At 40.9% G+C, this 26834-nt stretch overlaps 1 protein-coding gene across 1 annotated transcript in view; it reads left to right on the forward strand.

The window, feature by feature from the left end:
• vwa8 (von Willebrand factor A domain containing 8) overlaps nt 1–26834 on the forward strand; it is an 87588-nt gene that overhangs the window by 47746 nt on the left and 13008 nt on the right. The window contains exons 30-39 of the mRNA XM_033986804.2: nt 2213–2335; nt 2436–2500; nt 2579–2704; nt 2783–2892; nt 3970–4121; nt 4195–4399; nt 4476–4557; nt 6447–6651; nt 19651–19759; nt 20841–20997. Of these exons, the coding sequence (XP_033842695.1) occupies nt 2213–2335; nt 2436–2500; nt 2579–2704; nt 2783–2892; nt 3970–4121; nt 4195–4399; nt 4476–4557; nt 6447–6651; nt 19651–19759; nt 20841–20997 (1334 nt within the window). The remainder of the gene's footprint in view (nt 1–2212; nt 2336–2435; nt 2501–2578; nt 2705–2782; nt 2893–3969; nt 4122–4194; nt 4400–4475; nt 4558–6446; nt 6652–19650; nt 19760–20840; nt 20998–26834) is intronic.

Genomic DNA, 26834 nt, shown 5'->3' on the forward strand with positions numbered 1-26834 from the left:
TTTAGTCCTGCTTTAGTCCTGCTTTAGTCCTGGTTTAGCCCATGTTTAGTCCTGCTTTAGTCCATGTTTAGTCCATGTTTAGTCCATGTTTAGTCCTGCTTTAGTCCTGCTTTAGTCCTGCTTTAGTCCATGTTTAGTCCTGCTTTAGTCCTGCTTTAGTCCATGTTTAGTCCTGCTTTAGTCCTGCTTTAGTCCTGCTTTAGTCCTGCTTTAGTCCTGCTTTAGTCCTGCTTTAGTCCTGCTTTAGTCCTGCTTTAGTCCATGTTTAGTCCTGCTTTAGTCCTGCTTTAGTCCATGTTTAGTCCATGTTTAGTCCATGTTTAGTCCTGCTTTAGTCCTGGTTTAGTCCTGGTTTAGTCCTGCTTTAGTCCTACTTTAGTCCTGCTTTAGTCCAAGTTTAGTCCATGTTTAGTCCATGTTTAGTCCTGCTTTAGTCCTGCTTTAGTCCTGCTTTAGTCCTGCTTTAGTCCTGCTTTAGTCCAAGTTTAGTCCATGTTTAGTCCTGCTTTAGTCCTGCTTTAGTCCTGCTTTAGTCCTGCTTTAGTCCATGTTTAGTCCTGCTTTAGTCCTGCTTTAGTCCTGACTCTGGGCACCAGCAGGAGTCCGGTCCCTGACGTCCTCAGAGTGTGTGACGTTTCAAATGACTCTAACATGTGGGAGATGTACATGCAACTTATTCATAACATTAAAATTAGAATTATACACGTCCAGAAGATTTTTAAACTGTCAGCAATGATATAATCATCAATCACAACAGAACACTTCGCCCCGTGCCTGGTGCAGATCAGAGGCCGTGTTTAGTGATCATCACACTGTCAGCACATCGGTCTGTGTGCGACAGCCACGTGCCCTGACACATGTGCTCTATGCTAGTTTATGTTTAGCATCAGGAAACGGGGCTTGCCTTCTGCGAATACTTGAAGTGGTATACAGGCTGTAGTGTGTACGGCAGGAATGAGAGACCATAAGGAAACTATTAGAGCGAAGGAGGGCAGACGGGGCCGAGATGGGCTCCCCTGTGGCTCTTTCTCATAAAACACGATCGGACAAGAAGCTTAATGCGTCAAACAGCCTGAGCATCGTTTGGTGCTGCTCGCTCAAGTCAACAACTGGAAATGTTATACTTGAAGTGATAGTGAGTTGTTTTTATGTATTTCTCTCTGACAAGTTGTAATGAGGAGGGAACAAACGTACAAAATGCAGCCACAAGGGGGCGTCCTTACAGAGCTTTGTGGACAGATTGGTTGTTTTTTTTTTAAACAACTGAATTAGGAAAAGCAAGTTTATTTGTGTAGAACGATTGGTAATAAGTCATTCAAAGTGGTTTACAGAATAAGAAAGGCTTAAAGTCACAATTCAACAAATCAAAACATAAATAATCAGCATAAAATTTGCATTAAAAGCCATTCACATGCACAGATAAACAGAACCGTTTGAGCCTGGATTTAAATATTGTAGAGGCCTGTGTCACATCTACAGGAAGAATGTTACAGGTTTTAGCTGCAGAAAACTCTAATGCTGATTCACCATGTTTAGTCCTGGTTTAGTTCTGGTTTAGTCCAACTTTAGTCCTGGTTTAGTCCTGCTTTAGTCCTGCTTTAGTCCTGCTTTAGTCCTGCTTTAGTCCTGCTTTAGTCCTGATGTAGTCCTGGTTTAGTCCTGGTTTAGTCCTGTTTTATTCCAGGTTTAGTCCTGGTTTAGTCCTGATGTAGTCCTGGTTTAGCCCTGGTTCAGTCCTGCTTTAGTCCTGCTTTAGTCCTGGTTCAGTCCTGCTTTAGTCCTGGTTTAGTCCTGCTTTAGTCCTGCTTTAGTCCTGCTTTAGTCCTGCTTTAGTCCTGCTTTAGTCCTGGTTTGGTTTTGAGCGGGCCGTTACAGTCGTCTAACCTACTGGAGACAAACACATAATTAAGTCTCTCTAAATCTGGTTTAGACAGTAAACCTTTGATTTTTGCAATGTTTTTTGAAGATAAAAAGCTGCAGATGTTATTGATTTGATGTGGCTGTTAAAGTTAAAATCTGAGTCCATTATTAGATCCAAATTTCTAGAAAAAACCCAATACAAGTTTACCTTTTGAAAGTGCAGTCAGTGGATTTGAAGATATTTTCATGTTTTATAATGAAACACCTTGACGACGGCACTTTTTCAAACTTATTACACTGCTAAAAATCACAGAAAATGTCTTTAACTCGTTGATTTTTTCCCACATTCCAGAGCAACACCGTGCTTCACGTCGACATGGTCACGGGGGCAGTGCGACGCCTCCAGTTGTCTCCGGACAGTGACCAGCCCAACGCCAGAGCCTCCCATTGGTGGAGCAGCAGTAAAGAGCAGCAGGTGAGCGACGAAATAAAGCCTAAGAAATAAAAATAAATTCAACATATATAGATGAACCGTCTGTATTAAGTTGTTTATTTTTCTTGTTTGAAAATTTCAGGGGGTAAATAAAATGTGCTGTGAATTTGCCCATAAAAACTGGCTTCTGTTTTACAAAGAAGACGGGTAAGAAACACGAGCGTCCAGTTTGCGCTTTGACGTTTTGACGCGTGTGTTTATTACGTGTTTCCGTGTTGTTTGAAGTAACCAGCTCGATGTGTTGGACGTGCTGGAGGGACGATTACACTCCATCTCTCTTCCCATTAACCTCAAGTCTGTTCACTTGGTGGCGGAGGATCGGTGGTTACTGATGGAGAGCGACAGCAACAAGTGAGACGACAAACGCGGCTCGTTTCAGGTTCAGGATTGAAACGAAATAATCAAATACGTCATTTTTGAACTTAACAGAAAGTTTCTCCTGACCAAACCCTTGCACATGGCGGCCGAAGCGTCGAGCGTGTGTCAGCTCCACAGCGTCAGTGAGGACGCCGTGAGCTCGGGTCACGGGGTCAGCGCAGGTAAACACCGTGCACGTCGTTAAAGGGGCGGTACGACACAAAATGGACTCTGTGTGCTGTGAGGTTTAAGACGAGTTATAATGCATCAAAAACACACCTGGAGTTGTGTTTGTTTCACTCGCACATGTTTGAGATCTCCATGTTTAGACCTGGTTTAGTCCTGGTTTAGTCCTGCTTTAGTCCTGCTTTAGTCCTGCTTTAGTCCTGCTTTAGTCCTGGTTTAATCCTGCTTTAGTCCTGCTTTAGTCCCGGTTCAGTCCCGGTTTAGTTCCGGTTTAATCCTGGTTTAGTCCTGGTTTAGTCCTGGTTTAGTCCTGGTTTAGTCCTGGTTTAGTCCTGCTTTAGTCCCGGTTCAGTCCCGGTTTAGTCCCGGTTTAGTCCTGGTTTAGTCCCGGTTCAGTCCCGGTTCAGTCCCGGTTTAGTCCTGCTTTAGTCCTGCTTTAGTCCTGGTTTAGTCCCGGTTCAGTCCCGGTTTAGTCCCGCTTCAGTCCTGGTTCAGTCCTGGTTCAGTCCTGGTTTAGTCCTGGTTTAGTCCTGGTTTAGTCCTGGTTTAGTCCTGGTTTAGTCCCGGTTCAGTCCCGGTTTAGTCCTGGTTTAGTCCTGGTTTAGTCCCAGTTCAGTCCCAGTTCAGTCCCAGTTTAGTCCTGCTTTAGTCCTGCTTTAGTCCCGGTTCAGTCCCGGTTTAGTTCCGGTTTAATCCTGGTTTAGTCCTGGTTCAGTCCTGGTTCAGTCCCGGTTTAGTCCCGGTTTAGTTCCGGTTCAGTCCCGGTTTAGTTCTGGTTTAATCCTGGTTTAATCCTGGTTCAGTCCTGGTTCAGTCCTGGTTCAGTCCTGGTTCAGTCCTGGTTTAATCCTGGTTTAGTCCTGGTTCAGTCCTGGTTCAGTCCTGATTTAGTCCTGGTTCAGTCCTGGTTTAATCCTGGTTCAGTCCTGGTTCAGAAACAGAAAAAACACACCTCCAGGTTTGTTTGCGATGAGGAAACGGTGAATTATCGATGTTCTTGTCTCATTATAGAATCGTTGTTGTTGTTGTCGTCTCTTATTATTATTTTAAATATAATCGTTGAATCGTTCCAGCCGACATCTCTACACCTCAGGTCCTTTCAAACGCACAACTCCCCAACGAAAACCTCAGCGCCGCTCTAGACCAGAAGATAGTTTCTCCCAATCGCGTTCTGGCCGACACCGGCTCCTTCGCTCGGATCATCGTCGGGTTCCCTGACTTAATGGCAAGTTTTCTTCAATTTTTATCATCCTACCGTGTTTTATTACGTATTTGTGAGTTTATTCTTTCTGTTCCAGTCCCCAAACGAGGTCTATAGCTTCAATCGACCCGTGGACTTGTCTCAGATGAAAAGCGGCGACGGTGGAGGTCAGATGTTCTTCAAAGGAGGTCTCAGGTCCAGTTCGCCCAAAAGGAACAACTGCGTGACCCTGCTGTCCCACAACCAAGTCGTCCGCGCCCTTCCACCCAACAAGGTCCCACTGAAGGAAATCTACCCCAAAGGTTACGATTTTAAACGGCGTATCCGCTTTTGTAAACGTAATTAGCCGTTTCCGCTAACTTCTGTCTCACCCCGCAGACGTCACTCCGCCGTTGACAGCAGCTTATTTGGAAGTGGTCGACTTGAACTCCAAAAAACTGAAATATATTCCCGTCCCAAGGTGAAAATCATGTCTGTGTTTATGTCTCTCTGTCAGACTGTGTTCTAAATGAGGGACAATAGCGCATGTTAGTGGAGAAAAGTGGAACTGCAGCGCACGTTTCAGCAGGAATGTCAACAGTCCAGTGAAGTTCATCTGTTTTTCCTCGTTATTTTTTTCAATAGATTATTTTTCCAGACTAAGGTTTAGTTTGTTTTCATCCCTGACAGTTTGGGCTTCGTTGAAATGAACGGGTTTGGGAGAATTTAGAGGTTAAAAGTGGGCGGGGCTAAAAAAAAAAGTCAATAGTTAAGACTCTTACAGAAGAAGTACATGTTATTATTTTTACAGTTAATCAATAAAAATAAATAAATAAAGAGTCTAGGCAGGACAACAGCACCCCCTGCAGGCAAATTACAGCACAGTATCCCAGGTGTGTGAGAGTAAAAAAGGCCCCTTCGTCCCGGTTCAAAGTCCCGTTGGTGCGTTTCTGCATTTCGATTCCTTGTTGTCCTCTGTCCCAGTCCATAATGTGGTTCTCTCACCCCTGGGATACAGTTTTGAGGGAGTCGGACTGCAGATGGCGCTGTCGTCCTGCTTTAAATCAGCTGACCGGACACTCTGAGGCGCTAGTGAGCAGTCCAAACTGTCAGGGATGAAAACAAACGAAAACTTGGTCTGGAAAAAGAACCTATTGAAATAAAAAAAAAAAAAAGGAATAAAAATTGTAATGTCTAGACTTCTGAAGTGCTACAGTGAACTAACTGAACCGGCCTAGACTCTAGTTTATTTATTTATATTGATTAACTGTAAAAATAATAACATGCACGTCAGTTTGAACTATTGATCTTATTCGGCCGCATCCACTTTTGTCGTAAATGCTTCCAAACGCCGCTTTGTTTGTGATGGCACTTCCAGTTAAGTGGTAATTTCGTTCATTTTAATGGAGAATTTGGGACAAGTTTTGCCGCTAAACTCTGATATAAAGTAGATGATTTGTGTAAAACTGGAAAACAGCTCTGTGGTCCCTATAGATAAGGCTTATTTGCTCTGGCAGCTCCACGTAAAAAAATACAACTTGAAGGACGATGGCGGTGACTACTGGAATAAACCAGGACTAAACCAGGACTGAACTAGGTCTAAACCAGGGCTAAACCAGGGCTAAACCAGGGCTAAACCAGGGCTAAACCAGGACTAAACATGAACTAAACCAGGACTAAACCTGGACTAAACCTGGACTAAACCTGGACTAAACCAGGACTAAACCAGGACTAAACCAGGACTAAGCCAGGACTAAGCCAGGACTAAACCAGGACTAAGCCAGGACTAAACCAGGACTAAACCAGGACTAAACCAGGACTAAACCAGGATTAAACCAGGACTGAACCAGGACTAAACCAGGACTAAACCAGGACTAAGCCAGGACTAAGCCAGGACTAAACCAGGACTAAACCAGGACTAAACCAGTACTAAACTAGTACTAAACCTGGACTAAACCAGGACAAAACAAGTACTAAATCAGGACTAAACTAGGACTAAACCAGGACTAAACCTGGACTAAACCTTGACTAAACCATGACAAAACCAGAACTAAACTAGTACTAAACCAGGACTAAACCAGGACTAAACCAGGACTAAGCCAGGACCAAACATGGTGAATCAGTGTTTGAGTTTTGTGCAGCTCAAACCTGTAACATTCTTCCTGAAGATGTGACTCAGGCCTCGACTTTGACATTATTTTCTGTTTATCTGTGAATGTGACTGAGTTTTATTCTGCATTTATCTCTTAATAATGATGATTTATATTTTCTTTTGCTGTATTGTGATTTTAACATCTTTCTAATTCCGTGAAACCCTTTGAATCATAAACTCGCCTTCCCCCCGCTCTGACCCGACTGCGCCCCCTGCAGGTCCATGTCCGTGTCTCCGTACACAAACTGGCTGTCCAAAGTGTCGGAGTCTGACGTGCTGCTGGCGTCGCTGGACTCCGGGGGCGTGTTCACCGTGGACATGGGGGGATACGTGCGGCTTTGGGAGACGGGGTCGGACACTCTGCAGCGATCGCTCATGGAATGGAGGAACATGATTGGCTCAGAGGACGGCCGGCCTTTACAGGTAAATCATGAACACGTGTTACTATTTACTATTACGCTGTGAGTATAAGGCAGGTCTTAGGGGCTCAGAATTGGACCCTCTTAAATTAATTTGTATTCGAGGGGGGCCCATGTGAAGCTTCTTGCCCCGAGCCCCCAAATTTCTGTCGACGGCCCTGCTTTTCCATAAAGTTCTCCTCTAGATCGTAGTTTTTTTCACTGAAAGCAACGTACAGTTATATAAAAGCTGTTTAAACACGGAACTTAATCATAACATAAACATTTTAATGAATCATATCTGTAATATTTTTAAACTGTCAGCAACTTAAACGCAGTTATTTTCGCCCTGATAATCGCAACACAAAATTTCAATATCGCCTCGTGCGGTCCAGTCGATATCCTGGACAAATACATCGATGTAACAGGACAGTTTAAGTCAGGGGTCTCCAACCTTTTTTTGCACCACAGACCAGAATAATGTAGGTTTTATTTTCACGGACCGGCCCTCTACGCGTGGCAGATAAATGTGGCAAAAATAAGTGCATAAAAAATACAACAAGTTTCTTCTTTCCTTCTCGCTCACGTTTGTTTCTTTCAGTAAACTCTAAATCTTATCTTTTAATCCCAGGTGTCTCCATGTGCCAAAGCAGTTTTGAAAGTTTCATTACCTCGACAAACACATATTTTAAGTAGGACTCCTGGTGTTGTCTGTTAAATTGATCTTTCTTTTTCTTGGAGGTCGTAGTCTCCTCTTCACTTGTCCTTTTCCCCTTTGTTAAAAAACCTCTCCAAAGACTTTTGTTTTGGCTCATTTTCACTCGCTTGTGGCTCTACTTTTGGGCGTCGTGTCTGATGTGTTATACGTGAAACATCGCGGAGACAAGAGCAGATCTAGCACAGATATAGTAAACCTGCCGTTATATCAGCGATTTCCTATCAGGATTTTCATTATACATCTACGGACGAGCTTATTAGCGCGTCATGAGGGACGGGCGAAAGTTACGTCGGAGAAGATGACTCACTGATAAACTATTTACTGTTTTTGTGCGGCCCGGGCAGCAAATGCGTAATGGCCCGGCCCGGTGGTTGGGGACCATTGGTTTAAGTCATTTGGAGCAGTTTTGTCTTATTTTATTTTAGTTTAAATGAAATAAATGCTGTTTTCTGTCTCTGGTATCACTTAATATCAGGTATCAGCAGATGTTTAAAGCCACAGTGTCAGAATCTGTTTGGAAACTGAAACATCTGGATCGTTGCATCTCTACTATTTAGAACATTTATTTCTACTTTCATAAACACGGCCTTTTCCCGAGGTAAACATGTTCAAATCAAATATTGCTTTTACTGATAACAGCTGTGATGCAGATTTATCCTTAATTACATAAACACTGTACATGATGGCCGTGTTGTTGTTGTTGTCGTTTGATGTTTTGGTTCTCAAAATGATCGTCCAATCAGGGAGCAGAATGAGCCTCACATGAGTTTCTGATGCCAGTTCCCACGACTAAAACTAGTTGGAAATAAACATTCACATTAACTTAAAAAGACTCTCTCTGATTTCAACGGTCACGACGTAAAGACAAACCCTGAGTCAGTGCTAGTGCAGCCTCTGTAGCTCAGGGAGTGACGTCTGGAGGTTCTGAGCTTCACCTGAGGCTTGTCCATAGACCAACAGTGGAATGTAATGAAGTAATACTAGTAAAGTACTGCCTAAATTTAACCTGTACTTTACTTAAGAACGTTTTAATTTGGATACTTTTAATGTGGAGCAGTATCTGTACTTTCTACTCCACTACATTTCTGAACAGGACTGGAAAGTTAAAGTATTTTTGTGATAGTTTGAGAGCTGCTGAAAAGGCTGAGGGTTTATTTTTAACACGTTCCAACAAAAATACACAAATAAAAACAGAAAAAAAATGATTGATTCGGTTGTTTCTGTTGAACAAAAAAATTCAGCTCAAATCTTTATCAAAATCACCACATTTCAAGCTTTATAAAACTCAAAATCAGCGTGAAATACTTTTACTTTTTAGTCTGTAAGTACTTTTTAAAGAGGTGCTTTCATACTTTTACTTGATTACTTTTTTGCTCCTGTATTTGTACTTTTACTTGAGTAACAAAACTGAGTACTTCTTCCAGCACTGACTACATTTGAGAGCAGTATCTGTACTTCACTTAAGTACATTTTACAACGGATACTTTTTAATTTTACTTGAGTACATTTGAGAGCAGTATCTGTACTTTCTACTCCACTACTTTTTAGGCCTGAAAAGTAAAAGTATTTGTATTACTGTGTTAGACCTGCTGAAAATGCTGAAGGTTTATTTTTAACACTTTTATAATTTGAGCAAAACAAAAATATACAAATAAAAACAGAAAAAAAATATCGATTCAATTGTTTCTGTTGAACAAAATCACCACATTTGAATCTTTATAAGACGTCAGAATATCTGCAAAATCCTTTTACTTTTTACTCTTTATGTACATTTTTAATAGGTACTTTAATTCTTTTAGAGTAGATTTTTTCATGTTATACTTTTACTTTTATTTTATGTTTTTTACCCTGGTATCTGTACTTTTACTTAACAAACTGGAGTACTTCTTCCACCACTGCCACACGCTGAGAACAAAAATAATCATTTGTTTGTGTCCTTTATGTACAGGTTAAGGCTCTGGAAACTCACGCTCAACTGTGATTGACTTTAACCCGTAAAAACCCAGTCTGCGCACCCTCCCTTTGAGTATTTCCATGACATAACCGACGGTAGTGCAGATACAGACCACAAGGTGTCAGCATCGCCTCACCATCGTCGTACTGTCAGTGGTATTTGGACTGTAACAAACCGGGCGGAAAATCTACATTTCCAGGCCCACGTTTGATGACCCAGGACTGTTCTGAGACTGTGAACAGAGCGGGCCTGAGACGGTGATGTAAGAGGTTTGACTTTTGCGCCGGGCACTGAGACGCTGTTGTTACTTTCACCCACATGAACCGCACAATCGGACAAATTCTTCAGATTAACCTTCCAGAGAGGACGTGTTATCAGGGCGTCTTATCAGAGCATCTAAAGACGGGAAAACTCAACATTGTCGCAGAAAAAAGTCAAACTGGGATGTTTTTTGGGTTATTTTTTCACTACATGATCAGATTTAAGCCGTAAAAGTTTGAATAAATAACTTTTCTGACACAAACTAACGACTAAACGGTTTCATTCTGCTTTCGTTTTTTTCTTGCCGCTCGTGATTTTGAACAATATCGTACATTTAGACTAGTTTTTATGGTTTAAATCTGCTCTTTTTTGCGTCGTAAATGAGTTTCACTATTGTCGTTTATCGCATATATTTACTTCAGCGATAAATCCAACTTTAAAATGTGTTATCGCGACCACAAACTGTAAATATAAATGGATTGCTAACATTGCTAACCTGCTAGCGCCACGTTCCAAACAGGAAGTGATCACTATTTTTCATTCGTTTTAGACATAATTTTAATTTCCTGGTTTGTAAATATAAAAAGCGACGGTGTACATTTCTTGAGCAGTGCGTCGGCTCTGGGCAAAGTTAATATTTGTGCGTTTTCCCCCCGCGCTACACACCTGCACACCTGCAAATCATACAGTGTTTTTTCTGACCTAGATTCCTCAGTAGTCAGGTCTTCTTTGATGGGGCTCCTCGAGTGCACTGCAGGTCAAACTGAGACAGAGGCGCCCTGTGCTCTGTGTTAGCTCGCCGCAAACAACACTGACCCCTCTGTATAAAACATATATAACACCCCCGTCCCACAAGGCCTCCTATATGCTCCGCTAACTGTATGGAACTTTTACACAACTGCGCCGCTGTGCTCGCTTTAGCCTTACTTTACTGTCTTTATATTCACCTTCTTTCATAAAATCTCTTGCGTATTTTTTTAATCCAAGCTACAAAAATGAAACAACGCAATTTTTCATTAATAAAACAAACAAAAAATCTTAGTTTTTAAGACCAGTTGTTGTTGTTATTCCCTGCAGCGAATGGGACTTTTTACAAAACTTATACCTGATTTAATTTGTGCGATGATATAAAATTCATAGTTTTAGCCTTGTTTTAATCCTTTTATTTTGTTTATGCATATTTCTGTAAGAATTAAAATCTCCGTATAAGCCTCTATAATAACGGTCGACTAAAGATGAGCCCTTTCGATTGGTTGATTAAAAAGGGGGCGTGGCAAATGCGCTCAAAACTATTACACGTGTCGATGTATTGGACGCAAACTGCACTCACAAGGCAACAACCACAGACTGTTTATGGAAATGGGCGTAGCTAACCTGCTAGCCGCCGCGTTCCAAACAGGAAGTGATCATGTGCGCGCTTCCGGCTCCATCGACTCTTGTCATTTTGGTCTTAAATGTTCGTATTAACCTGCTCTACGTGATCCTGGGGTTTTTATTTCACTTTTGTGTTTGTAAATCAAGATATGAACATTAAAAACAGACAAATCAGGCGCCTTCTTTTCCTGAGGTCGCTCCTGCTTACGTTAGCAACAGGTTTGATTGACAGCGTTGCTAAGCGTCCGCTCCCTGCTAAAGCAGCAGTGTAGGCGGGAAGGGGCGTTACCTTCAACAGCCTCGCTCCGGATTGGCTCTTTGGTTGCTATGATACCCGCAGTCAGAATTCCATATATTAAACTCCGCTCCAAATTGGCCGCTATAACTGCTAGCGTCGATGCATGGGCGACGTCACACTCACTTAGTCGACTTCTTTACACAGTTTATGGACTCGTCTGAAAACCCTCCTCTTTTCCGCGGCGTCTAACTTTAGCTACGCAGGATATCTTAGCGTTTTATTGTTCGTTTCTTGTGTGTCGTGTTATTCTGTATTTGTTTTTGTTTTGACTTTTATGTGAAGCTCTTTGTTCAGCTCAAGTGGTTTTAAACGCGCTAAAGAAATAAACTTGAAATGTATAAAACAAAACCTTGCAAATACAGTAAACATTTCCATAGCCCCCCCTAGTGGAGAGAGCTGGCAGATGAACGTAGCATGAGAGGGGAGATATCTACGTCTCATTAGGGAAGAGTGATGCGTGGTGTTCACATGTGTCTTTGTGAGTGGGTCGTGATCATGTCAGCAGGTCTGTAATGGAGAGATTTCACATGGAGCCGATGATGGATGAGCAGAACGGGCCACGGCACGTTTCAGCCCGAAGCCCCGAGTACATCAGCGTCTACATCTGTGCAGAAAGTACTGGAGACACAATAAACAGAGGCAAGATATGTGGGCTGAGTTTTATAATAACCACACCTTAATAAAACATGAAGACGGATTTAAGCTGCGGTGGAAGGAGGACTTCATTTTGTTGTTGAAGTAAAAGTAGAGATACTGGAGTAAAAACAAAAAACAAAACAAAAAAAACTACTGAAGTAAAAAAAAACAAAACTAAAGTATTACCTGGAAAAATCTATTTAAGTAAAAGTACAGATACTGGAGTAAAAAAAAACTAAAAAAAAAAACAAAACTCAAGTAAAAGTATTACCTGAAAAAATCAATTTAAATAAAAGTATAGATACTAGAGTAAAAAAATACTCAAGTAAAAGTCAAAGTTTCATGTGATAAAATCTACTTAAGTAAAAGTACAGGTACTGGAGTTAAAAAAACAAACAAACTATAGAGCAAATCCTGAGTTCCATATTTGGAATTCCGACTGAGTATCATAGCAACCAAAGACCCAATCAGGAGCGAGGCTGTTGAAGGTAACGCCCCTTCCCAAACTTGGCAACACTGTCAATCAAACCTGTTGCTAACACTAGAGCGGGACTGACCTCGGGGAAAGAAGGCGCCTGATTTGTCCGTTTTTATTGTTCATATCTTGATTTATAGACACAATAGTGAAATAAAAACCCCAGGATCATGTAGAGGGTTAATACGAACATTTAAGACCAAAATGACAAGTCAATGGAGCCAGAAGCGCGCACATGATCACTTCCTGTTTGGAACGCGGCAGCTAGCAGGTTAGCTACGCCCATTTCCATAAACAGTCTGTGGTTGTTGTCTTGTGAGTGCAGTTTGCGTCAAATATATCGACACGTGTAATAGTTTTGAGCGCATTTGCCACGCCCCCTTTTTAGTCAGCCAATCAAAAAGGCTCATCTTTAGTCGATCGTTATTATAGAGCAGGGGTGTCAAACTCAATTAAAGGGCCACATCAGCAAAAAGGTTCATCTCAAATTTGCGAATATATAAAAAATATGTCTGTGTAATTCCTGATAAACCGACATTTTAAGACAGTCTTTCTTTTAAATTTACCTTGTCGCGGGCCGCATAAAATGACACAACGGGCCGCATTTGGCCCCTGGGCCTTGAGTTTGACACATGTGTCATAGAGGCTTATACAGAGATTTTAATTCTTACAGAAATACGCGTTAAGAAAATAAAACGACACTGACCTCTCTGTATAAAACATTAACAACATGACAAAAATCTTCCCGTTATTGCAAAGAAATTTTAGTCACGATAAATATTGAGCCGCAAATATGTCGTTCTCGTTTCATTTACTGGACGATCAAAGTACAGGCAGTATTCTGGAGTAGGGTTAGGGTTCAGGTTAGCAGTATTTTCTCCTTTATAGCTGCAAATATGTAGGTACTCTTGCACAGGCTTGTATTGATTCACGGACACACACACACACACACACACACCCTGAAGTTCACACTCGTCGAGGCCTTCGCTCTTAACTCACACATCTGCCGTCGACTTACAGCCAGAATCGCAAATTTATGGCGCTATTAATCCCGAGAGAAGGGTGTGGAGTGCACATGAGACACGGGTTCGATTGAAACGCTCAAACGCACGCAGATTCTCACAGTCATAAAGATGAAGTATTCCCCGTGGACCCCCTTTTCATGAGTTACTACAATACAACGCGGCTTCTAGTTCTGCGGCTTCAGAAATAACATTTATATTATGTGTTACTGCTGAATAAATCTCCCAAATGTAATCGACTTCGAAAATGCAGTACTTACGTGTACATTTGAGGTATCTGCGCTTTGCTTAAGTACATTTTAAAGTGGATTTGTTTTACTTTTACTTCACTACATTTGAGAGCAGTATCTGTACGTTTTTGAACTGGACTCAAAAGTAATAAGAGTATTTTTCTGATAGTTTGAGCTGAAAAGGCTGAGGGTTTATTTTTAACACGTTTGTACTTTGAGCAAAATGAAAATATACAAAAAAAATAAAAACAGCTGGAAAAGAAATGATTGATTCAGTTGTTTCTGTTGAGCAAAATCAGCTCAAATTTGTATCAAAATCAGCACATTTGAAGATTTATACGACTCAAAATCTGAAAAATACTTCTACTTTTTACAGTACATTAACAGATACTTTAATACTTTTACTTAAGTAGTTTTTTTCAGATGTTACGTTTACTAGAGTTTTTTTTTTTACCTTGATATCTGTACTTCATCCACTACTGTTAAAATGTGAACCAAAATCATGTACTGGACTTTTACTTAAGTACATTATTTCAAGTGATACTTTTACTTTTACTTGAGTATTTTATTATTATTATTTTTTAAAACATCGGTATTTGTACTTTTACTTAAGTACCAAAACTACAGGTAAAATGTGAACAAAAATCTTGTACTCGACTTTCATGTGATACTTTTACTTTTACTTGAGTTTTTTTTTCTTTTTTTTAACTTTAATATCTGTACTTTTACTTAAGTACTAAAACTGAGTACTTCTTCAACAAAAATCATGTACTGGACTTTTACTTAAGTACATTATTTCAAGTGATACTTTTACTTTTACTTTTTTTTTTTACCTTAGTATCTGTCCTTTTGTTTAAGTATCAAAACTGAGTACTTCTTCCACACTTCTAAAATGTGTAATAGACTTTTACTTAAGTAGTTTTTGTGATGAGATACTTTTACTTGAGTATTTTCCTTTTCTTTTTACTTTAGTGTCTGTACTTTTTACGTAAGTACCAAAACTGAGTACTTCATTCACTACAGCTAAAATGTGAACAAAAATCATGTACTGGACTTTTACTTAAGTAGTTTTTTCATGTGATACTTTTACTTTTACTTGAGTATTTTATTTTTTTAAACTTCAGTATTTGTAAAACAATAAAACCAAGATATCCTGCCTAGCGACAACCAGATGCCAGGGAGAAGAGGTGTTTTTTTTTTGTTTGTTTTTTTTAGTCTGGTCCAGGGCCGGTCCTAACTTTCAGGGGGCCCTACGCAGAATGTGTGTCTGGGGCCCCTCGGCAGTGGATGTCCCTGGGCTTAGATATTAGTGACTCTAATATTTGACGACATTTATGTGACTAAAAGACTGAAATGTTTTAATCTAACTTGTAAAAACAGACATTTAAAAGTACCTCAGTGACCTTTTTTTTTAATTTTTTTCTTCCGTGTACTTTTACTGAAGCACCAAACCTGAGTACTTAAACTGTTACTACCACAACTATTAGCGTGTATTTTCTGGTTAAGTGTTAAGTGAGTAGGTAAGACAAGCCATCCTGACGCCAGAGGACTGAACGGGGCACATGACACACACATAACACACACATAACACACACATGACACACACATGACACACACTTACGCTGAAGAAACACACACCAGCTCTGAACGTGTAAGAGAAGAGAACGAGCCGGTCGCTATTTCACCTAAAACCTAATATTAGACCCTTACTCACACTTTTACTGGACATGACCGAGCGCAGAGATGAAGTGTGTGTTTGTCACCGGCGTTAGCGTGACAGAAACACGATAGCTTAACCGCTAACAGGGCCAATATCTCGCTACGTTCTGATCTGTGTTTTAATGTTGTTTCCTCATCACAGTTTGTTTTTTTGTTTCATTTACAAACATTTAACACAAAACCCTGCACATTTAGGCCGAAAACGCTCTGTTCCACCTCGTGATGTCATCAGATGTCATCATGCGGTGATACAGGAAGTGCTCCACTGTGTTTTTAAACTGCGCTAGCCTTCACTGGAATCATTTGGATCATTTCGGCTAATCTGGAATTGCCAATTTTTACTGAACTAAAGGTAAAAAAAAAGGAGCTGTTCACTTGAAAACTACCACTTCGTGACATCACAAGGTGGAACGGAGCATTTTGAGCGTTGGGAAAGTAGAAAGCGTTACTCATACATGTGGGAATGAAACAAAACACAACTCCAGGTCTGTTTTTTTGAGAAAGTAACACTCTACACAATGAACTAAACAGGACACAGGATACTTTTACTTAAGTAGTTTTTTTTCATGTGATACATTTACTTTTACTTGAGTTTTTTTTTTTTTTTAACCTTGGTACCTGTACTTTTACTTAAGTACCAAAACTGAGTACTTCTTCCCCCACTGCTAAAATGTGTAATAGACTTTTGCTTAAGTAGTTTTTGTGATGAGATACTTTTACTTTTACTTGAGTATTTTTTTTTTTTTACTATAGTGTCTGTACTTTTACTTAAGTTGAGTACTTCATTCACTACTGCTAAAATGTGAACAAAAATCATGTACTGGACTTTCAAGTAGTTTTTTTCATGTGATACTTTTACTTTTACTTGAGTATTTTATTATTATTTTTTAAAAAACATCTGTATTTGTACTTTTACTTAAGTACCAAAACTACAGGTAAAATGTGAACAAAAATCATGTACTCAACTTGTACTTAAGTAGTTTTTTTCATGTGATACTTTTACTTTTACTTGAGTTATGTGTTTTTTTTGTTTGTTTGTTGTTTTTTTTACCTTTGTACCTGTACTTTTACTTTTTTGAGAAAGTAACACGACTTAACGCTCACAATTGTCAGTTTTGCGCACTTTAAGCCCTTTAACGCTACATTTTCTCGCTCGTTCAGAACCGAAAAAGCCGTTTGGACGCGGCTACAACTTTTTATCCAGTGACAGAATTGAATTTTTATTGTTTCTACGTCTCATACCTGGACGACTGAGGGATTAAACAAACACCAAACTGTACCACAACACCAAGAATGTCATTTAAACGCACAGCTCTAAGGGACAGTCGCTAAAGTTAACCCCCTTTTCGCCAGGCGCGCCCCCCGCTGCTCCCTAAACGTCCCAGGCATTTGCATCGGGGCGTAACGAGAGAGCGCAAGTCAGCTCGTGAAAGGTGACGTCGACGGTTCAAAAAGCGCTGACCCTTTTACCTCGACCCGCAGCTATGCCACCGGCCTCGCTCCCGTCACCGGGGGTCAACGGCGGCCTGATGTATCGGGACGCGGCGTGACACAGACGGCCCCCCGCGACCCCCCGCTTGGGAGCCTTAGTCACGGCACAGTAATGCGAAGACAGAACGCGTACGTGCTCATCAGCTTCGGCGAATGGGACGTTTTAAATTAGCCGTGCGGGAATCCTTTAAAAGCCCCTCCCCCCTTCCCGCCGGTAGAATCGCTCGTTGTCATGCGAGGGAGGCCAAAAGAGATTTCCGCTCGGAGTCCGCGGCCAACACAGCTGGACTCGGACAAGATGTGAGCGAGAAGCGAGGCTGAGTTTGTCGAATAGATCTGGAAAAAAATGAACTAAAAATGGCGTCGTGCTGGTTTCACTGATGTCGAGTCTTGTTTTATTTACGTCGCTCGTTTAAAATACGACTTAAAAGTACTTCACGCAAACAAAAATAAACAAAAACAGACGTACATTAAGTAAGTTCATCCACCACTGTTGAAATGTGAACCAAAAACTTTATACATTACGTTGTTTCATGTGATATTTATACTTTTACTTGAGTATTTTTCGTTTTTATTTCGGTGTCTGTACTTTTACTTAAGTACCAAAACTGAGTACTTCTTCCCCCACTGCTAAAATGTGTAATAGACTTTTACTTAAGTAGATTTTGTGATGAGATACTTTTACTTTTACTTGAGTATTTTATTATTATTTTTTTTAAAACATCTGTATTTGTACTTTTACTTAAGTACCAAAACTACAGGTAAAATGTGAACAAAAATAATGTACTGGACTTTTACTTGAGTAGTTTTTTTCATGTGATACTTTTACTTTTACTTGAGTTGTGTGTTGTTTTTTTTTCGTTTTGTTTTTTACCTTTGTACCTGTACTTTTACTTAAGTACCACTGCTAAAATGTGTAATAGACTTTTACTTAAGTAGTTTTTGTGATGAGATACTTTTACTTTTACTTGAGTTTTTTCCTTTTCTTTTTACTTTAGTGTCTGTACTTTTTACGTAAGTACCAAAACTGAGTACTTCATTCACTACAGCTAAAATGTGAACAAAAATAATATACTGGACTTTTACTTGAGTAGTTTTTTTCATGTGATACTTTTACTTTTAGTTGAGTATTTTATTTTTTAAAACTTCAGTATTTGTAAAACAATAAAACCAAGATATCCTGCCTAGCGACAACCAGATGCCAGGGAGAAGAGGTGTTTTTTTTTGGTTTTTTTAGTCTGGTCCAGGGCCGGTCCTAACTTTCAGGGGGCCCTACGCAGAATGTGTGTCTGGGGCCCCTCGGCAGTGGATGTCCCTGGGCTTAGATATTACTGACTCTAATATTTGACAACATTTATGTGACTAAAAGACTGAAGTGTTTTAATCTAACTTGTAAAAACAGACATTCAAAAGTACCTCATTGGCCTCAGTGGAATAAATGATGCGGGCGCTACGAGAATAAAGTCGTAACGTTTTGACATTAAAGATGTAATTTTTACGAGAATAAAGTCGAAGCCTGAAAAAGTCGTAATTTTCTGAGAGTAATGTCATTGTACTACGAGAATAAAGTCGTAATTTTATGAGGAATATACGGTGCTGTGCGTGAATGAGTGACCAGTGCGTTGTACGTTATGGAGAATTTGGAGCATTTTGTTCAGATAAACTTTCAACTGGGGTTTACGCAGGATGAAATACTGTGTCTTTTAGTCCACCATCACTGCACTATCATCAGTATAAGTACTTTGAAGGGACACTGCCAGTATTTGAGTTTGTTTAGTCGAAGGAACCTCACAGATTTGGAAGAAAATGGTATATCTGAACAAAATGCTCCAAATTCTTCATAACGCACTGGTCACTCATTCACGCACAGCAGCTGATATTCTCATAAAATTACAACTTTATTCTCGTAGCACCTGCATAATTAATTTTTTTTAACTGACCCTTATACTCTGTCGTAATTTTGCTGCTATATATATGAAAAAAAGTAGAGTAGAGGGATATTCAGGCTGCTGTAAACACCTGAGCACTGTTTCTAGTATAACTTTACACGTTAAGTACTGATCTGGTCTTAAACTAGCTCCGCCCCAACGTGTGACGATGGAAACGTGCACCGCGTGATCAGCTTCGACCAATCAGAGCGACAGCTGCTAGAGTGGAGCTAACGCAGGCTAAAAGTGAGGCTAGGCTAACTCTTACAAAGCTCAATTTTAGGCGTTTTGAGGATTTTTTTTATTTTTATTTAACACCTGTGCACAGTTGTATGTGACAAGTATGTATGTGTGAGATATTTCTGTGATTTTGGAGGAAAAAAAAACATTTAAAGTAAAAAATGTGGTTGGTTAAGCCTAGTTTTTATCTGTAATTAAATATAAAATGGTACAGAGACTTTATGGACACTATATAAAGAGGCACCCGTGAAACTAACCAAACGAGCCCGTCTTTAGAACCGCCCCTGTAGCTCTGACGAGGAGGCCCCGCTCGTCCCTCTGTGTGTGACCGTTAAGGTGGGGTCAGTGGTTAAGGTGGGGTCAGTGGCCGTATTTGAGAGCCTCCTGCAGTGTGTAGATAAGTCCAAACGTGTGATATGAGTTTATTTTTTTCATATTTTCATCAGTTACATCATATTTTCGCTGTTACATTTTTGTATCCCGTTCGAAAAAGAGCCAAAAATACATTGTAAACATCTAACAATTTACGAGAAGCGTCAACGGCGTACAGTTTGGCGGTGCGATCCCAGCTCCTGTTCGTTGATTCCTCGATGTAAACCGCTCTGAATCACTTTACGACTATATAAAAATCGGACTATTTACCAGTCGTATTCATTCATCTGTATTTATGTATTTCAGATCACTGTTCAGAGAGACAGCGGCATGGACGTCACTGCCCCCAAACACGGGAAAGTCGATCCGTTGAACGCGCCTCACGTTGGGGGGAACCAATGGGCCGGCGGCACAGGTAACGAACCGCAAACTTAGCAACGCAATCTGTTATGAACGTACAGTGTCCTCATGAGACGGTTGATGATCGATACGAGCTCATGTGAACTTGTTCTGACACTAATAAATGACGTTTTTTAATATTATCCTGAGGTTTATTAGAACTAAAACAACCAAACTTACCAAATTATAGTGTTAAGTGTTGAAAGTTACATTAATTACATTCATTTTTATCATTGTGAGATCAGAGTATCAAGTCACACTGTGCAATTTTAGCCGCACGTTGGATTTCAGCTCCTCCGTGCGTCAGTCCAGTGCAGCGTCCAGGGGGTCAGGGGCCGCGGTCACCTGCTCAGGACGGACACGTGACCTCTGCTGGCGTGGACGCGGGGATGTCAGACATGTTTGGTGATGAAAGCCTCCAACGCTAAACGAAGCAGTGCTGAAGTTAACTCTGCTAACGGTTTGCTAATGTACTTTTAGGATGTTTTGGGAGTTTAAACGTGCAAATATGAAAAGACAGCGGGGGTTACAAAGGTGTCCACGTCCCTGCCCGTCATGAGGTTCATAATATGAGAAATATTGCACAGTGTAATCCCAGTTTTAGTGTCAAAATCAAGTTTAAAGGTCCTATATTACGCAAAAGTGACTCTTGTGAGGTTTAAGCCGTGTTATAACGCTGTTAACGCATCAAAAACAGACCTGGAGTTGTGTTTTGTTTCATTCACACATATTAGTCCAGAGCTCTGTGCCACCTTGTGATGTCATGAAGTGGTAGTTTTCAAGTTAGCAGCTTTTTTTTTTACCTTTAGTTCAGTAGAAATTGGCAATTCCAGGGCTAGAAATGATCCAAATGATTCTAGAAATGAAGGTGTATGAAGTTTAAAAACACAGCGGAGCACTTCCTGTATCACCACATGATGACATCACAACGTGGAACAGAGTGTTTTCAGTTTGAGAGAAGAACTCAGCCAAAATCTACAACTCCAGGTCTGTTTGTGATGAGGAAACAACATTAGAACATAAATCAGAAAATAGCGTAAACGTTAGCATCATGACATCGCTTTGACAAACCACTTAGAGCTCGTGTTTGTGCGCAGGGGGCAGAGACACAGCCGGCCTCGGCGGTAAAGGCGGCCCGTACCGTCTCGACGCCGGACATAAGGTGTTCCAGGTTTCTCAGGTCGAGAAGGACGCGGTGCCAGAGGACGTCCGACAAGCTGCTCGTGAAATGGCAGAAAAGGCCTTCAAAGACAGGTGGGAACTTCTCTGCTCATCGGCGTCGGCTAAAGCTACACAGATGTTCTTCACTGACTATGATTTTCCACTTACCCAGAAGCCAGCTGTCTGCGTAATACAGAACAGGTGTTATTGTGTGTGGGCTTTTAAAACGGTCCATCTGCGCCATTTTCAAAGTCCAAATTCACAACTCTTTCTGGTAAAAACAGGAAGAAGGCATCAGTAGATTACGCTGGAGTGTCTGCTCCCACAAATCTGAGCGTGAGGGGTGAAGAGGGCGCCACTGTCCCTCTCCCTGCCACAAAGGGCCCCACTGTGCTGCTTTTTATGTTCAAACTGTTTGCACCACTTTTCCCAGAGCACCGTACTCTAAGGCTTTCACAAAATACGAACAAATGTGTTTCCACATTCCAAAACGGGCTTTAAATCAGACCAATTCTACAAAAATGGAGGTGTTTCTTCCCATTTTCCCCATTTTAAAGCTGTTTTTCGAGTGTCAGTTGTTAGCGTTCAGATCCAGTGACCCTTAAGTCGCCCCCAGTGTCTAGAAGTGCCTAGAACACATGTGTCAAACTCAAGGCCCGCGGGCAAAATGTGGCCCGCCAGGTCATGTTATGTGGCCCGCGACAAAATAAATTAAAGGTATGACTGTCTTAAAATATCAGTTTATCAGGAGATACACAGTTACACAGACATTTTTTTTTATATCTATGCAAATCCATATGCAATATTTGTAATTTGAATAAGTAAATATACAAAAAATAGTTGCATTTATTATATTATTTTTCTGTTTTTGAGAGCGATCATTTTGTTGATGTGGCCCTCTGTGGAGATGAGTTTGACGCCCCGGGCCTAGAAGATGGAGAAGCGCTTTATAAAACTGTGACTATTTACCATTCGTGGATGTTTGAGCAATTTTTAATCACTTATTTTGAAGATTTCGCGATCAACCCCCGTTTTCACCTCCACCGAGACACGCCCGCTTTGACGTACGCACCTCCTTCTCCAGTTTTATTTTCTTTATCGGTGATACTTGTAGGATTCGGCAGAGTCGCGTAGTCATTTTGGCACAGATGAAAAAAAAAAGAGCTGCTCGCTAGTGTGACGTGCAGCTATCCATAGGGGGCGCCAAAAGCTACACGGCGCTTTGCTGTGATGACGTTTACGGCGACGTCAGCTCCCAATGGACACCGGAAATCAGCGGACTTGTTTCTTTTATTAAGTCGTTTTAGATGAATACAGTGGTCCCTCGTTTATCGCGGGGGTCACGTTCTAAAAATAACCCGCAATAGGCAAAATCCGCGAAGTATTAGCTTTATTTTTTACAATTATTCTATACGTTTTTGGCTGTAAAACCTCTCACCACACACTTTATACACTTTTCTCACACAGGCATTAACATTTTCTCACATTTCTCTCTTGTTTAAACTCTCTCAAAGTTCAAACCTTCGTAGATTTAGAAAAATAAGCGCAGTATTAAAGAACGACACCAAATACTACACTGTACTGTAAATAAAAATGGCAGCTTTTAGAAATACTATAACAAATTTTATGAGGTTGGACACATAAGAAATGGTTAATAGTGACTCAGGTGTATTCCACAGTTCCTCTTCGTCCTGTAATGTCCCGTAATGTTCTTTTTCCTGCAGTTACTGATCCACAAAGCTAATCGCACGATGGTCTTTTTGCAGCAGTTACGACTCTTTTTCCTCCTTGTTAAAACTTATTCCTGCTGTCGTCCTTATGTCATTTACCTCCTTCTTTATGTGACGAACCGGAGATTCATTTATCCCGTAATGGCGCCCCCTACAGCCGCGTAACTTCTACCGTCCCCTCAGCGCGTCCAGAAGTCCACCTTTTTCTGCGACGGTTAGCGTCTTCCTCGGCCTTTGTCGGTGCAGAACGTTTCATCGACGTTGTGGGTTTTGTCGGGGAGGAAACTCGAAAAAGAACAGCACTTAAGAGTCACACTGCGATCGAACGTTTAGAGACACAAGCGCAACACGACTGATTTCACTGTCCGATTGAAGCAAGCAAAGTTTTACGCAAATTAAGGGCTCAAAACGTGACGGAAACACAACATCTCTGTCTATTTTGCTGTTAAAACGTGACATCACCTCCTGTTTATTTACCTGTACCTGTCGTCTTTGTTGACTCTACTAAAAGTCCTGCACGTGCTTGTCGTACCCGCACTCCCATACCACAGTTTCCTCTTTAGAAACAGACCCGAGCTTGTTTGACTATTTTTATTCCACGGGTTGGGGTTTTCTTCTTATGAAATGCGCCGAAGTATGCGCGGTGTTGACGTAGCTGTAGGTCAAGCATCAATCAAAGTGAGATTACTCCATAAGCCCTTGAACCTAGAGGCGCAGGCATAAACAGGCTCAAGTATGTGTTAAGACAAGCTGCCACTGGCTCACTGTCCCTCGGATTCACCTGCGTTCTATGGAAAATTATACACGGCGGATGAGAGATGGCAAACGTTTGAGTTGCGTTACCTTGTACTAAGCTGCGTTTGCTTTGTGATTGTAAAGTCTGAGAAGGTCATGAAGAGATTTTCAACTTCTAACGGATACAAAGGGATTTATTGAATGAGTTCTTTTTGACGCTCAGACCCTGACAGGAGATGTTTTCCCTCAGGGTCTGGACGCCGGAGGTCGTAGAGTTGAGGCCGAGGTCACGAACATCTGTAACAATCACGGCGTTAATGTGGCAGGTTATTGTAAACGTGCTCATTTCAATCTGTTGTGGTGGAAGAAGTACTCAGTTTTGTTACTTCAGGAGCAAAAAATAGTCAAGTAAAATTTGTACTTTCCTACTTTTACTGTGTTTATTTATTTATTTATTTAGAAAAGGGACAGTGCATATTAATGAACATAAGATACATATGTAAATATGCCAGATTTTAGCCACAGGCTAGTTTCCATCTGTTGTCCCTGGACAGGTTGATAGTCACATTTAACATAAAATACCACATACACAAAATACAGTCAAATACAGAAAAAGGACAGAAGCCAGAGGGTTATTACAACTTTTAAAGTGCTGTGTGTATTGCACAAGTCCTAAAGTGCTAAGTGTATTGCACGAGTTCTAAATTGCTAAGTGTATTGCACGAGTTCTAAAGTGCTAAGTGTATTGCACAAGTCCTAAATTGCTAAGTGTATTGCACAAGTTCTAAAGTGCAAGGTGTATTGTACAAGTCCTATAAGTCGAGTATTTTATGTAAAGCTAAAACTGAGTAACTATGAATTGTGTTCACATGTTTTTGTTGATCTAAGCCACTCCTTTAAATACCTTTTGTTACGTTCCACCCATAGACTGAACAGTTGTCTCTCGCTATATCGCAGTTCACCTTTCACCTTTTTCGTCCTGCGTCCTGATTGGCTGTTGGACTGTAGACCATTGTCCATCAGTCTCCTCCGTGCCGTGTCTCCTGTCCAGTACAGAATGTGTTCAGACAAATTTACATAAACGTTGGATCGCAGTGTGACTCTGAAGTGCTGTACGTTTGCAATTTGTTTTCTCCCCGACAAAACCCACAACGTCGATGAAACGTTCTGCACCGACAAAGACGCCTACGAAGGTTTGAACTTTGAGAGAGTTTAAACGAGAGAGAAATGTGAGAAAATGTTAACGCCTGTGTGAGAAAAGTGTATAAAGTGTGTGGTGAGGGGTTTTACAGACAAAAACATAGAGAATAACTGTAAAAAATAAAGCTGATACTTCGCGGGTTTCGCTTATTGCGGGTTATTTTTTAGAATGTAACCGCGATAAACGAGGGAACACTGTATATAAAAATGGATGTAGCTAACCTGCTAGCCGCTGCATTCCAAACAGGAAGTGATCATGGCTCCTCTCTCTGTACCTGCTGCTGTCAGACTCGTCATTTTAGTCTTAAATGTTCGTATTAACCCGCTCTACATGATCCTGTTTTTTTTTTATTTCACTATTGTGTCTGTAAATCAAGATATGAACATTAAAAACAGACAAATCAGGCGTCTTCTTTCGCTGAAGTCGCTCCCGATAGCGTTAGCAACAGGTTTGATTGACAGCGTTGCTAAGCGCCCGTTCCCTGCTAAACCAGCGATGCAGAACGGGGCGTTACCTTCAACAGCTTCACTCCGGATTGCCTCTTTGGTTGCTATGCCGCTCGAAATTCGCCGCTATAACCGCTCTAGCCTCGATTAGCTTCATTTGACTGGAGCCGAACGCTGTGGGTGACGTCGCGCTCGCTTAACGCCACTTCTTTGTACAGTCCATAACAAAACTATTAGGATTAGTTTGACCTAAATTGTGTTTAATCTCAGACTTAACCATCTGCAAATTGTGAATTAAGTAGCTGTGGTTTAAATCTTATATTTAAGTTTTAAAAATGCCGTCTTAAACTACATAAATCTACGACTTGACGAAACCTCCAACTGCACCAACACAATATTTTGAGGCGTAACATATAAAGTCACTGTTACTGGTCTGTAGTTGAAGGCTTTGTCAGTAGTAGTAGTAGTAGTAGTAGTAGTAGTAGTAGTAGTAGTAGTAGTAGTAGTAGTAGTAGTAGTAGTAGTAGTAGTAGTAGTAGTAGTAGTAGTAGTAGTAGTAGTCATTGTTTACTGGGAGTGGTGTGTGTGAAATCTCAGTGTACTGTCTCCACCTCCACCCAAACATCTCCGCTCTCTCCCTGTGTGTTGTTTTCGTTCATCCGTGTCCCTTTCCCTCGTCTAAGTAACAGTTGAGGAATTCAAAGGAAATGGCTGGAATCCGCGGCCGACGCATCCGCTGACCACACACACACACACACACACACAAACGCGGAGGAATGTGTGGAGCGACCGGTAAAAGTCCCCTGTGCGACTGTGTGAGAGCTACACAAACACACAAGGAGGGCGTGGTTATGATCTGGTTTTTAGAATATCCTCGTTTTGTGTGTGTAAATAAAAACACAGTATCCTGATCTCACTATCCCGGATAAGCCGGTATTCCCGTTACGATAAACCGGGATACTCTGATAGTACTTGAGATACTGAGACGTGTAGATGCAGTGTCCTGATTTCTGAAACTGCACCGTACTGAGCCAGAAATACAAATACAAGCAGCAACTTTCCGGAAACAACTCAAACCGTTACCAGGATTTTTAAAAACATATTTATTTTTTATGTATAAACAAATAAATTTTTAGCATCGTACCCATTACTGCTCTCAGACTGACGTTGTGTCGTATTTCTTTAACTTTTACTGAAGCTGTGACGATACTTTACAGTCTCCTGATCTTATTTGGATGTTTATTTCCTTCCTGTCGTGTTTAAAATCATAGACTGTTTATATAAATGGACGTAGCTAACCTGCTAGCCGCCACGTTCCAAACAGGAAGTGAGCATGGACGCGCTTCCGGCTCCGTCGACTCTCATCATTTTGGTCTTAAATGTTCGTATTAACCCTCTACATGATCCTGGTGTTTTTATGTCGCTATTGTGTCTGTAAATCAAGATATGAACATTAATAACAGACAAAACAGGCGACATCTTTCTATTTTGGGGGTAAAATTTTAGCTGTGGACGGTGAATAAGTCTCTTTTATGGCTAATTACAGGAACATTCTGCTGTTTATTCGTTCCAGCTCATGTCTTTTAATGAAACGGTCGATTTAAAATGGTTCTCTCGGATTATATTGCTGATTTAAGTCTTAATCAGGGGCATTAAGTAGTTTCAGTTTTACCGTTTATAGTGATATTTCTCTGTAGCGATATATCGAGTTTCAGAATCTGTTGTAGTGACAGGTCTGTTTACTGCATGTACTTTGTTACGTTTCGTTTCGCTGTGTACGGAGGAGCGTGTTTAGCACCTGTGCCGCTCAAAATGGAC

Source organism: Periophthalmus magnuspinnatus, chromosome 21, assembly GCF_009829125.3.
Source record: "Periophthalmus magnuspinnatus isolate fPerMag1 chromosome 21, fPerMag1.2.pri, whole genome shotgun sequence".
In the NCBI taxonomy this organism is placed as follows: domain Eukaryota; kingdom Metazoa; phylum Chordata; class Actinopteri; order Gobiiformes; family Gobiidae; genus Periophthalmus; species Periophthalmus magnuspinnatus.